Below are 12,715 nucleotides of genomic sequence, written 5' to 3'. Positions count from 1 at the left end.
GGAAAACACAAGACTTGGTTAACAGGGGAGGTGCAAACTTTCATTCTTCAGTCAGGTTTTAATCTGCTTATGTGTATATAGGATTTTATTGTTAGTCTATTTTACATATATGGGGTTTCTGTTCATTTTATGATCATCAATTTCTGGAAAGCTGTTTTGTGTCATCTTTGTTTAATTTGTGTTCTGGTGACAAATTTAATATTTTTCATTTTAATGGAGACCACATTTAGATTTAAAAAACTTCTAGTTTTAATGTTTTTTTCTTGTGTTTTACTGCAATTTAAATACAATCCCTGGCTGTGTATTTCTGTGTTTATATAAGTTTATTTCAGTTAATTACTGTGAAAGTTCAGACATTTGCTTAAAATTTTAATTTGAACACTATGATAGTGGGGAGAGCTTGTAAAAATAAGGGACTATCATACTTTATCCTTAATTTTTTTATTAACTTTTATTTTGACACTCTGTTGGAGCCATTTTAGTTTTTTTCCGGTTTAGGGAATTCTTTTCAGGAAAATATAGGATGACTGCTCTTACTTTCTTTAAATCTGCTACTCTGTTTAAATGAACAATTTCCCAACCAAGAACATTTTATTTGTTATGGATATTAATTGAAAACATTGTTCTTAAATTAGAAGGAGGCACATAACTCCTTCTGAACATCTCTAACAGATGAAAGTCTAAATTTGAGTAAAAGTGAGACACTAACACATTTGTTTGGTTGCATCAGTTTATTTGTTGAAAGTAGGAAGTAGATTTGAAATCACTTTAAACAATATGTTGATTAGAAGAACAAGGAAAAGAAGAGAAAATTTTCATGCATGCAATAGAATGCTGTCACTGCTAGGTGAAGCTTCGCTTCTTGCGAGCATGTTCAGCATCAGTGCAGTTTGTTTGGCTACAGCTGCACTCTTCCACATACATGTAGGTAAAAGGAGCAATGGTTCCATCATCGCACAGCAGGTCAATGGTGCGATTGCTGACACGTGCCTCTTTGCAGCAGGAGCATTGATGTTGCATTGCAGCTGCTGCTGCAGAGTACCTGGAAAAGCAAAGCCAGGTGTTAGTTATACTGATATTATTTTATTTGCAGAAGAAAAAAAACAATATTTCTTACTTGGTTATGGTGTTGCAAGATCCCTCACAGTATGGCATGGGCACCTCTTCCTTAGACTTACAGCCGTTTTGTGAAACTCGAGTTTTCATTGAAGTTACACGGCAAGCCCGTTCTTTTTCCACACCTTTTTAAAGAATATCTCAGTTATTATTATTATTGGTTGAAAATAGAATATCAAACAAACCAAAAATATTGAACTCACAGATTTTACAGCAACCATTCGCCGCAGTCTGGATTGTGTCCTATGAAAAGAAAAAAAAAGTACAGATTTAATTTCAGCTTTGTTTTTCACAAATGATATATTCAAATTTGATCAAAATCCTGCTTACTGGATGGCAGTTGCTCTTGTCGAATGGCGGACAGACAACATGAGAGCTGCTTGTTGTGAAAGTGTCCCCGTACTTAGAACAGCTGTATTGTTCACAGTTATCCTGGCGTGGTGACCAGGTTTCTCCTTCCTGGGAATCAGTGATAAAAACACACAGTTAATTTGCTGAAAAGCAGGTATAGAGTATTTATTTACATCAAAATTTTAAGTCAGATCTAATAAAAGTACCTCCAGTACGTGGTCAATACCGTTCACACTGACCACACAGGACGTCTGCACACATTTTCCACAGCAGTCATCTGGGTCGGTCTTCTCATATTCAAAGCCCTAAAAGAGAGACCAGAATGAACCTGATCTTTACATTGTTCAAACCAAGGAGAAACTGCAAGATAGTGCAGAAATTACAGTAATTTTTCTCACCTTAGAACAGTTTTGATCACATTTCTTAGGGCTGCAATTTATTTTCAACAGACCAGTTGCTGAGTCAACTTCATTGCTGCAACTACAATCCTGACATTTAGAGGCTGGAATTGATGAATTGGGCTAGTAAAAGAGGGAGAAATAAAAGTGTTTGTGTTTGAATCCACACCTGACCATGTGAAATCATAGTTTTTCAAGATAGCAATAGGTTAAAGTAAATTTAATTTACCATGTATTCAATCCCATTGTAGACACAAACATCTTTAGGTACTGGAAAAGAGAAAATATGTTAAGGCAAACAAAATGATAAAAAAGTACACTTTAAATTCATTTTTTCTTATAATAGTTTAAACAAACATTATGAACTCACCACATGTTAATTCTGGGCAACATTTTCCTTCAAGAATTCTAACAACAGCTTTAAATCCTGCATTGCATTCTGAATTAATATCTCTACACGTGTTGATTTGGCATTCTGTAATGATAGAAAATATGCTGGTTATGCATTATAATGCAATAAATGATGTCATATCATTGAAAACACATATATGCACTTACGGCATGTGAGAGAGGAGCAACAGGGATCTTCTGGATTTGTTTGATTTACAAGAACAAAACCTTGCATACATGTAGGAGGAGTTGGTGATGGGCATGTTTTTGGATTGCAAGACACAGTTTTTGTAGACTCATAACAGATGCACACCTGGCACTGGTACTCAAACGTCTCATTAAACTATATGAAAAAATAGACCAGGATAGCTTTTATGTATGTGTCTTAAAAGACAAAGAATGCAGTCAGTACTTTAACTGTTGGCTTACCTCACGAGGAATGCCTTGAGGATCAAGACATCCTGTTATAAATTCAAAGCAAACTTGGTTAATTTGAAGACTGATAGAATAAATAATTCAAGTCATTTGCAGGTTTTGAGAAGAAAATGTGATTTTCATCATTCTTACCACACTTTTCAACGCATATTCCAGACTCTCTGTTAAACAGTTTCATTCCTTCAGGGCAGAAACAGCCTTCAACTGTGTAATTTGCAAGTAGATCACTGATCTCTTCTTCAGGACTGTAAAGTCAAAAATAACTTTTAACTTCTTAACTTAGTGACATGTTAATGCCACTTCCCATTATGTCTAACCCAAATATTTCTTTTGAACTTACTTGTCTTCACAGGTTGGCTGTTGAGCAAGACCACAGGGCTTATAAACTTTGTCTGAAGGGCAGTTACTGTCTGTTTTTTAGAAAAAAATAATTATATTTGTTTCGCTTTTTTCCTACTTGCAAATATGTTTATAAAGACTGGCAAACAATATGGAATTACTTACCGCACAGTATAGTGTGTTTCCTCCAGTTGATGCAAACACCAGCCTGAGAACAGGCGGCAGCATAAGTTTGTAAACTTGTGCATTGCACTGCTGGGTTGGAAACATAGCAGCTATCGAAAAGACAGCCTTTGTAGAAATTATCTGGACTGACTAAAATATGACATTCTGAAAAGAGACTGGCAGGAGAGAAGACATGTCCTATTAGAGCTGATCATTTTATTGTATATGTCAACTTAAATCTAAATATGTGGATTAAAGAAGGCACACCTGCTCTTTATCAGATCACATATTGAAGTATTTGTTTGATGCTTGCAAGGTTCCTCTTGTGGTGGTTCAGGTTCGACGGTGGGCAGTGGAGGTGGGGGTGGACAGTTTGGTTGATGAATGTCTTTTGCTACCCAGTAGTCAGCCATAACTCCACATCTACTTGCCTGCTTTCCATTTGGCAACATGCAGTCATCACTCTGGTCATTGTTGCATGTGCCTGTTATTGGGATTTATAAGGTCAATAGGTTACTTACTTTTGAAGTTATGATTTCAAAATGCTGCATATAAAGTAGAAACCTTACCACAATGACCTTGGGTATTGTTACCAAAGTACTTGTATGGTAGCTCAATACTGAATCCAGTCATCCCAAATGTGACAACAATTTCTAGGAAAGGTATTTCTAAAACCAGGGCAATGCCAGAACTCATAATTTTAAGTCCAAACTGTGTATAGGGTAGTTTAAGTCTTGCTCCATTTCTTTGCGCCTAAAAAAGAAGATACGGTTGACGGAAGATACAAGTGAACCAACAGGCCACTAATTAATTTAAAGAGCTGATTACAATCTTTTTTACTTTTCTGTTTAAGGAACTTTTTCTGAATTTCAGTATTTTCACTACTTTTGGTTTTGCTATCTAACATCTACCAAACACAAAGGTGACAGATTCAAAGTATAATGTGTGACATATAGAGGTCTTTCAAAAGTTTTCTTGATCTTATTAAATCAGTTCAAGGTCACATGAGCACAAGTTTTCTTTAAGCCTTATAAGTTATTGCAAAAAAGAAAAAAAACGTGGTAAACTGGATTCTAACATATTCTGCATTTACAATACAGTCCTGCTGAGAATGCATATGACAATAATAATAAAGAAATTTTAAAGAATAAAAAAGTTTCACCTCTAAATTAGCTCGACCTCCTTTGGGGTTATGGTTTATAAGTTTCACAGTTTGTGATCCGAATGATATAATTATTGATCGTGGACAAGAAACATCTTCTCCGATATCACAAAATACATTGTCAATATAAATTTTGAGATGATATTTCGTATGAATTTCCTCTACTAAAACATAAGTACAGTTTCCTTGATAGCTGTAGTAGAGCCCATCCACAGTGATGTAATGTGGATCACCCCAGCCTTCACATACACCTAAAATAGAAAAAAAGAATATATGTCCACAATAGACTGTTATATATAATAATATAATATAAATAATGCAATATTAATTTTTTTATGAAATCAAATTAATTTGCATTAAGGATGTAGAGCATTGTTATGTCTTCACATTGAAAACAACTTACAGTCACATGCATATTGCTGACAGCAGTGATACTCATCATATACAAGAACTGGCTCCCTTCCATTGGCACATTTTATTGGTTTAATGGTAGGACACTCATAAGGAATTAATTCATACTGATTATTCCCTACGCATCTCACCATGGTACAGTTGCAAAAGTGAAACATTTCCTTTATGGGGACAGAAAACAGGCTATTAGAAAATGTATTGTAAATAGTCCACACATTAGGACATATTAGTAAAAACTATTTTCATGCAACACTTTCAGTAGTAGTACTCTTCATTGCTTTTCAGATACTCTTACCCCAAAATCTAAATCATCACAGCCAGGTGTAGTTGAAGGGATGGTTGTGGGTATACTACTAGTCAGAGTAGTAGTTGAGGATATTGTGGTAGCTTCTGTTGTAATACTGGTAATAGTGGTTGAAGGTGTTATGGTAGGAGTTTCTGTGGTTGTAGTAGTTGTAGTGTTGGTAGGTGTTGTGCTAGGGGTTTCTGTAGTGGTAGTGGTAGTAGTTGTGGTAGTGGTAGGTGTTGTAGGGGTTTCTGTGGTTGTAGTAGTTGTAGTGGTAGTAGTTGTAGTGGTAGGGGTTTCTGTGGTTGTAGTGGTCGTAGCAGTAGTAGGTGTTGTGGTAGGAGTTTCTGTGGTTGTAGTAGTAGTAGTAGGTGTTGTGGTAGGGGTTTCTGTGGTTGTGATAGTTGTAGTAGTAGTGGTTGAAGGTGTAGTAGTAGGTGTTGTAGGGGTTTCTGTGGTTGTAGTAGTTATAGAAGTACTAGTAAGTGTTGTGGTAGGGCTTTCTGTTGTTGTGGTGGTAGTAGTAGTGGTTGAAGGTATAGTAGTAGGTGTGATTGTAGTGGTTTCTGTGGCTGTTGTAGTAGGTGTTGTCGTAGAGATTTCTGTAGTTGTAGTGGTAGTAGTTGTAGTAGTGGTAGGTGTTGTGGGGGTTTCTGTGGTTGTAGTAGTTGTAGCGGTAGTAGTTGTAGTGGTAGAGGTTTCTGTAGTTGTAGTAGTCGTAGTAGGAGGTGTTGTGGGTGGGGTTTCTGTAGTTGTAGTAGTTGTTGTAGTGGTTGTAGATGTTGTGGTAGTGGTTGAAGGTGTAGTAGTAGGTGTGGTTGTAGTGGTTTCTGTGGCTGTTGTAGTAGGTGTTGTTGTAGGGGTTTCTGTAGTTGTAGTGGTAGTAAATGTAGTAGTGGTAGGTGTTGTGGGGGTTTCTGTGGTTGTTGTAGTTATAGTGGTAGCTTTTGTTGTAGTATTCTGATGCACAGGATTGGTAACATGGGTAATCGGTGTTTGTGTGGGACCGGTAATTATCTTGAAAGTTGAACTTTGACTGCTTGTTGCCAAGGTAGATGGAAAAGTAGTCGTGGGAACTGAAATTGTCGTAGTATGAGTTGTACTTGGAGATTCTGTGGTTGTAGTAGTTGTAGTACTGGTAGGTGCTGTGGTAGGAGTTACTGTTGTTGAGGTAGTACTAGGTGTTGTGGTAGGTGTTTCTGTAGTTGTAGTAGTATTAGGTTTTGTGGTTGGGGTTTCTGTAGTAGTAGTAGTTGTAGTGGTTGAAGGTGTTGTGGTAGGAGTTTCTGTGGTTGCAGTAGTTGTAGTAGTAGTAGGTGATGTGGTAGGTGTTTCTGTAGTAGTTGTAGTAGTAGTTGTAGTTGTGGTAGGTGTTGTAGGAGTTTCTGTGGTTGTAGTAGTTGTAGTGGTAGTGGAAGGGGTTTCTGTAGTTGTAGTAGTCGTAGTAGTAGGTGTTGTGGTAGGTGTTTCTGTAGTTGTAGTGGTAGTAGGTTTTGTGGTTGGGGTTTCTGTAGTAGTTGTAGTTGTAGTGGTTGTAGATGTTGTGGTAGGAGTTTCTGGGGTTGTGGTAGGTGTAGTAGGGGTAGGTGTTGTGGTAGTGGTTTCTGTACTTGTAGTGGTACTAGTATATGGAGTTGTAGGCACACATGTTACTGGACAGCATACTCTAATCTTGTAGTCAAAACATTTTTTTGGAATTTTCTGGTCTTCTTTTTTGCATATTAAGCCATATTTCACATCACATGTGACAACTTGTTTAGTGCCAATCAAAAACTGGTCTAGAGTTTTCTCTGGAAAATCAAAGGACCTACAATCAATTTCTTTGGGGTTTTTACAAAATGAAGAATTTTTTTTTGTAATGTTTTCATATGTTTCCCAATCATTTTTGTCTAATTCGGGATTGTGTATATTGTACCAGTCTGACCATTGGCATTGGCTAATACATGGGGGAGTAGTTGTATTAGGTGTTGTGGTAGTAGTTGTAGTTGTAGTTGTAGTTGTAGTAGTTGTAGTTGTAGTAGTTGTAGTGGTAGTAGTTGTAGTGGTAGTGGAAGGGGTTTCTGTGGTTTTAGTAGTTGTAGTAGCAGGTGTTGTGGTAGGAGTTTCTGTGGTTGTAGTAGTTGTAGTAGTGGTAGGCGTTGTGGTAGTAGGTGGGGTGGGAGTTTCTGTTGTTGTTATTGTTGTTGTATGTGTTGTGGTAGGGGTTTCTGTAGATGTAGTGGTAGTAGTTGTTGTAGTGGTTGGTATTGTGGTAGGGGTCTCTGTAGTTGGAGAAGTAAACTGTGTTGTTGAAGTAACAGTAGTAGGTGTTGTAGTAGGCGTTTCTGTGGGTGTAGAAGTAAACGGTGTAGTTGTAGGAGTTTCTCTGGGTGTAGTAGCTGTTGTGGTCGTCGTAGTGGATTGACATGATTTAACACATTCTTGGCTTGACTCATCAAAAATTGGTTTATCCTCCGGACATTCAGGGTAGCATCCTACAAGTAAAAAAGGGAATGACATTTAACATTTATGTATTTTTCTAAAAATAACTTACAAAGAAGTTTTAATTTATTAACTTACCCTCTAGCTCTGGTAAAGTGTTGTCACAAATTCCTTTGGGATTTAAACATGTCTTATAACAAGGCGGGTGGCAAGGGTTGTAGTGCCACTTACAATCACCCTTACGGTTATAGTAATCGCAAAACACAGCTGGGAAAGACAAACAGTTGTTGAATATGATTAATATAGAAACATGTTGAAAATAATGTCCACATCTAAATGGCTATTTTTAACTATGTCAATACATGTTTTAATGTTTTTGAATTTTATACTTAGACTTTTGCATTTACTAATGACATAGTTTTGTGCTTCGGAAATTATTCCATTAAGTTACTTAACTATGTATTTTTTTAAAAAGAGGAAAGTAAGAGGTTTAACAGCTTTGTGGAACTACAAACAGGGATATTTTCAAGGTTCAAGAGAGCTTCAGGCTTAAACTAAACCACGTCATCAGCTGATCTCCTTAGAGAGTATGCTTCTATGTTAGGAGGGCTGTGTTGTGCATTTAGAAATTTGAAACAAATAATGATGAAAGGCAAAATATTTGCCTTTTCTCACTAACCTATACTAGTAAGAATAGGCTTATCACAATTATTTAATAGACTCACATCAAACCCTTTTTCAAAATTGTTTAGAGAAAATTCTTAGCCTCACTGAAAATATGTATAGTAAACATCTGGCTATTTTTTTTTTTTGATTGAAGGAATATTAAGTCAATCATTCTTTTAATTTTTAAAATAATGAGATATATTGTGTTCCGTACTTTAAGAGCTAAATCTAAAAAAAACCTTGATAGATCCATAAATTAAACTGGATTAGATAATTGAGGTAACATAATAATCCTAATTCTGATCCTTTTCTTCAGTTATGTCCCAGGAACTGTTAAATTCTGCCTGAACTACAACATTTTAAAGTAAGAGCAAAAGAGTTTACTTACGACAAATGTCTGGAGTTCTCCATGCAACACAGACACCAGCCTCGTTACAAGCTTGAGCATATGCAGCAACAGCCGAGCAGAAACACTCGCAGTCTCCTCCAGTGTCACAGGCACAGGAGTCTTTCACACAGTTGTCAAAGAATATCTGAGGGTCTACCTGTTAAAATAAAATGTCAATTTTTATTCACGTGTCTACATTATTTAACACAAATCTGCAGTTTTGTAATGCTATACACCTTGCTGTGGCATTGACTGAAGATTTCTCCCGTTATAATGCTGCACATCATTTTTGACCAGTGATATCTTTTCTGCTCTGCATCACAAGGGTCAACATTCACGTCAACATCTGGGCAGGTACTGTACACTTTCCAGCTGTTTGCAAACTCCAGTGTGTTTCCCACTATCATCTGACTCTGCGTGTTAAAGTCATTCTGACCATCACCATCAAAGTTCCCGCACAGGCCACATACTTGATCCTGCAGAAACACAAAACAGATTTGGTTGATGTATCCTAGGGTTCGTACTGTTGACAGTCATTGACAACAACAGTAGTCAAATAGTTACAAATGGACATAAGAGCAAATATCTATAGAGCTACAGCTGCAGATAAGCATAGCAGTAATGAGTTATAGCCTAAATATTTGCACAAACCCCATTAATGCATTACCATCAACAAAATCTGTCAAAACATGTCAAACTTATGGTGCAACTACAGTTTTGTGGATTTAAGCCTAAACTTAATCACTCTCATTAGAATTTTAAATAATTGATTTATTACAACTATGGGACTTTTAAAGGTCTCTGTTACTCACATTGTGCCGTGGTTCCAACAAGATCCGAACTGTTGTTTTGCGATCCCACAAAACTGACAGTCCAATGTCAGATTCTATCACCAGGTACAGGCCTATCGTCCTCACTTTGTGGGTGATGCTATCATTTCCAGTTTTCTCCACTTCATGTTTACCCTTTGTCAGTTTGATTTCTGTTCCCTGTAAAGAAAAGCAAATCTTTGTAGCTTAAAACTGACAAGTGTTTTCTCTTGTCTTCTTTTGAAATCTTGATGCATAGAAAACATATAAAATCGTTGTTTCTTTTAGATTTATACAACTTTTAAAATAAATCGTAAAAATGATGTCCACACATGTAAAAAAGTTTTGCATTTGCAAACAAAATTTGTGTGTCTGTAAAAAATATTTGCTGGTGCAGAGTATTTTTGTTTCTTTTCTAAAATGAATTTGTCTTTGTGTAAAAAAACATCTGTGGCTGCCAAAAATATTTGCACCTTTGTGAAAAAAATTCAAGTACATAGAGGTGCTCAATTTTCTTTACAAGTACTCATGCACTGGTTTACACACAGTTAATACCTCATGAAAATTTAGTCTAGATTGAGGCAACATTCAACACTTTTCACCAGCTGCCAATCAATTGCTTTCTCTTAGACAATCAAAATGCAAAATGTTACACTGATAAATAAAAATATATATTTATCTAAACCTGTATTTATCATATCCATATTTTTTCTTTGTAGTTAAATTTCATTATCAGTACCATTGAGATTTGGTCTCTTGTCTAATTTAATCTTGTAAACAGAAGCATAAAAATGTAATTTTTACTCCTCTTACCCCAAGATGAATTCTGACATTTTTGGAACATGTTGTGCCAGTGGATCCACAAGGAACATTTTCTGTGATAACTGCAAAGCTGTTTCCTGATGTTTTATTGCCACAGTTATTCTTAAAAAAAAAAAAAAGTGAGATTTTTTTTGATATGTTAATATCAGTAGGTCAAAAATGTTTAGTCATTAGCAATCCTAAACTTGAAAGAAATTTGACAAAAGGATGGACAGAATAATCTTTGAAATGTTAATGTATGTAACCTTTGCTCTAATAGTCTATAACACAGACAAAATTAATTGAAGTTCTTCAAGAGAAGACAAACTTATGTTTATAATCTAAACTTTGACTTACTGATCATGACTTAACACACCACTTCAACAATACAATACTATAGGATTGAGAAAATGGAAAATAATTAAGACACTAAATCTTTTTTCTTGTTAATAAATTTGAATTACCTTAGTGGCTACATAACTACAGAATCCTTGAAATCCATATGTCCGCTGATCAAAAGTATTATAGTGACCACTTCCGTAAATAACACAGGTTTGGGGGCATCTTTTCCTGGTACAGTCCCATATTCCCCTTTTGCAGGTACTAAATTTATCAGAAATAATTCAAATAAATTTTGAGTTTTTGAACAAAACAGTTCAGGTGAATATAATAATCATATTTACTGGTATTTTTATTAGACATCTTAAGTGTGGCCTTACCATTTGTTGCATTGGTTTAAAATTTGTTGACCGGGGTTGTAGAGGTGGCCGTTATGCTGACACGGGCAGTCACTTTGATTCACACAGGAACCTCTGCCGTCATCAAGAAGGCCGCTGGGACACCGGCAGCCAGACTCACACTCTGTGAGGTCCTGGAAGGGCAGACAGATGAAAAGAATACATTTTAAAACTGCATTTTACACAAGTCATAGCTCATGAGTTGACCAATGAACATGTCTTGTATTCAAAAACAAATGACTCACACAGTCCAAACTCTCCACATTTAAACAACTCTGAGCACACTGCAGATCAAGTTCTTCTTTGGTTGCATTGGTGCAGTTAAAAAACGTTTTTGGTGACGGACATTCTGTAACACAGAGAAACTGTATCAATATGCATTTTATCGACCATAGATGTGCACCATGGACAAGCGAATTAAAACACACCAGATAATTGGGTCTTCCATAAATGGCAGCTGAGCCGTCCATCACTGCATACACTACAAAAAACAACAACAACAAATGATATCAAGACACAAAGGTTTAACAAAAAGACTTAAAACTACAATTGTTAAGTGAAAAAAAGGACTCACCAGTGCTCGTCTTTGATAGTAACAGACTTTCCTGCCTGGATGTAGGCTCCATTGTAAAAACAGGAACATTTTTCAATGGGGACACAAATATCATCTTCATTCAGATAGAATCCCTCAGCGCAGGAGCATCCATCCAGAGGCAAGAAGTCTGAGGAACAGCTCTGCTGGTTTGAGCTCAAAGATCTGCATGTAAGCTGGCACCTCTTGTGTATGAAACCAAAGACCTGAGTTTCTGGGCAAGTTGTGTATGTGGCTATTTTTGGAGAAAAAAACAACACACAGATGTATGTCTTAACAACAGATGTCTTACAAATGGGAGTAGGTAAAAAAAGGAATCAGCAGATGCAACTTGGCGACATAAATCCATGTACTTTTACAGAAGCAGAAATATTTTTAACAGTCTCATTGTGGAATAACTGGATTAAAACTACTATTTTCTCGCAAAGTCTTACAAGAAAATAGCAACTGTTATGGCAGGATTTACAGAAAAATAATATGACTAATTGAGAAATATTTAGAAAGAAACAAGACATAAATGTGCTGCATACAAAGTGGTAACTCAAACGATCAGTTATCTACATCAAAAACTGTAAAACAGAAAAACTGAAGACTGAATCAGTAAAGATAGACGTCGGATGATAAAAAAGCCACAACTTTATTCTAACTCATGCAGTGAAATGCTTCAGTAAGCATTCCAAAGATGGAAGCATAGACAGTTCATCTTGTTTCTAATAATTATTGAAAAAATAAGATAAACACACATTACAAAAGTTCCACAACTTACCTGAAAAGGCAAAGTATTGCTTTACATGCAACACTTCGTCTATATGCAGAGCAACTGTCTTCAAAAAAATTGCAGGCTATAACTATGATAAATCAACCTTAAAGGCATTTATCAGCCTCAACATAATGAAAAAAGCCCTTACCACACTCATTTCCTCCCCAGTTTTTCAGGAACACCCCCTTTGCAGCACAAGCTCGAGCATAAGCAGAGAAAACAGCACACATACAGGCCTCAGTCTTCTCACAGCTGCAGGTGGAGTACAAGCATCGCTACAGGACACAGAGAAAACTCTTAGAGAGCTAGATTTTTTTTATCAGATCCTTTGAAAGTCTTAAGGTGTACCTTATAGAAGGCCTCTGGATCTACCACAGAATGGCACTCTGTAAATGTGTTGTTTGCATTTTTAAGAGCAGGGCACCATTCTTTGGCATACTTCCCTGAAAAAAAAATTATTGTGTCATGTGGGAACACTTGGACTGTCT

At 36.3% G+C, this 12,715-nt stretch overlaps 4 protein-coding genes across 4 annotated transcripts; all 4 read right to left on the bottom strand.

Moving 5' to 3' along the window:
* Positions 1-142: 142 nt before the first annotated feature.
* Positions 143-5,001, bottom strand: LOC112152287 (intestinal mucin-like protein). The gene is made up of 17 exons (XM_024281770.2): positions 4,760-5,001; positions 4,357-4,607; positions 3,764-3,947; positions 3,462-3,678; positions 3,195-3,370; positions 3,031-3,100; positions 2,823-2,935; positions 2,685-2,716; positions 2,424-2,598; positions 2,236-2,340; positions 2,095-2,135; positions 1,866-1,988; positions 1,674-1,772; positions 1,447-1,575; positions 1,320-1,359; positions 1,118-1,241; positions 143-1,042 (listed from the first exon to the last, which is right to left on the bottom strand). Exons 1-17 carry the CDS (start codon positions 4,923-4,925, stop codon positions 844-846), a joined length of 2,244 nt encoding a protein of 747 aa, XP_024137538.2. The 5' UTR covers positions 4,926-5,001; the 3' UTR covers positions 143-843.
* A 242-nt stretch (positions 5,002-5,243) lies between these two features.
* LOC112151839 (GATA zinc finger domain-containing protein 14-like) lies at positions 5,244-7,589 on the bottom strand. Its single transcript, XM_036212137.1, has 3 exons — positions 6,350-7,589; positions 5,554-6,230; positions 5,244-5,505 (listed from the first exon to the last, which is right to left on the bottom strand). Exons 1-3 carry the CDS (start codon positions 7,550-7,552, stop codon positions 5,244-5,246), a joined length of 2,142 nt encoding a protein of 713 aa, XP_036068030.1. The 5' UTR covers positions 7,553-7,589.
* Positions 7,571-11,349, bottom strand: LOC112151841 (mucin-2; the record flags this gene model as incomplete). The annotated part of the gene is made up of 9 exons (XM_036212136.1): positions 7,571-7,741; positions 8,529-8,685; positions 8,765-9,004; positions 9,341-9,517; positions 10,151-10,261; positions 10,603-10,741; positions 10,858-11,009; positions 11,121-11,224; positions 11,304-11,349. Coding segments are annotated over 9 exons (1,272 nt in total), but the record flags the coding sequence as incomplete, so codon positions are not given.
* A 69-nt stretch (positions 11,350-11,418) lies between these two features.
* LOC118598852 (mucin-2-like) lies at positions 11,419-12,665 on the bottom strand. The gene is made up of 3 exons (XM_036212350.1): positions 12,576-12,665; positions 12,376-12,502; positions 11,419-11,702 (listed from the first exon to the last, which is right to left on the bottom strand). The coding sequence occupies exons 2-3, from the start codon at positions 12,455-12,457 to the stop codon at positions 11,446-11,448; spliced, it is 339 nt and encodes a 112-aa protein (XP_036068243.1). The 5' UTR covers positions 12,458-12,502; positions 12,576-12,665; the 3' UTR covers positions 11,419-11,445.
* Between the last annotated feature and the right edge of the window lie 50 nt (positions 12,666-12,715).

Source organism: Oryzias melastigma, linkage group LG6 (assembly GCF_002922805.2).
Source record: "Oryzias melastigma strain HK-1 linkage group LG6, ASM292280v2, whole genome shotgun sequence".
Lineage (NCBI taxonomy): Eukaryota > Metazoa > Chordata > Actinopteri > Beloniformes > Adrianichthyidae > Oryzias > Oryzias melastigma.
The sequence above is the reverse complement of the archived record's forward strand: the minus strand, read 5'-3'. Positions and strand labels throughout refer to the sequence as shown.

What these genes read in the sequence shown, in the direction of transcription:
- LOC112152287 (XM_024281770.2), bottom strand. Translation starts at nt 4,925, where the DNA reads ATGTTTCACTTTTGCAACTGTACCATGGTGAGATGCGTAGGGAATAAT. An exon ending in CAGCCAACCTGTGAAGACAA is followed by an intron (nt 2,936 to 3,030) that starts GTAAGTTCAAAA and finishes TTGACTTTACAG; the next exon opens with TCCTGAAGAAGAGATCAGTG. An exon ending in ACAAGAGCAACTGCCATCCA is followed by an intron (nt 1,360 to 1,446) that starts GTAAGCAGGATT and finishes TTCTTTTCATAG; the next exon opens with GACACAATCCAGACTGCGGC.
- LOC112151839 (XM_036212137.1), bottom strand. Translation starts at nt 7,552, where the DNA reads ATGTCATTCCCTTTTTTACTTGTAGGATGCTACCCTGAATGTCCGGAG. An exon ending in CTACTACTACTACAACTACT is followed by an intron (nt 6,231 to 6,349) that starts GCAACCACAGAA and finishes CACAACACCTAG; the next exon opens with TACTACCTCAACAACAGTAA. An exon ending in TACCACCACAACAACAGAAA is followed by an intron (nt 5,506 to 5,553) that starts GCCCTACCACAA and finishes CTACAACCACAG; the next exon opens with AAACCCCTACAACACCTACT.
- LOC118598852 (XM_036212350.1), bottom strand. Translation starts at nt 12,457, where the DNA reads ATGTGTGCTGTTTTCTCTGCTTATGCTCGAGCTTGTGCTGCAAAGGGG. An exon ending in CTGGGGAGGAAATGAGTGTG is followed by an intron (nt 11,703 to 12,375) that starts GTAAGGGCTTTT and finishes CTCCAAAAATAG; the next exon opens with CCACATACACAACTTGCCCA.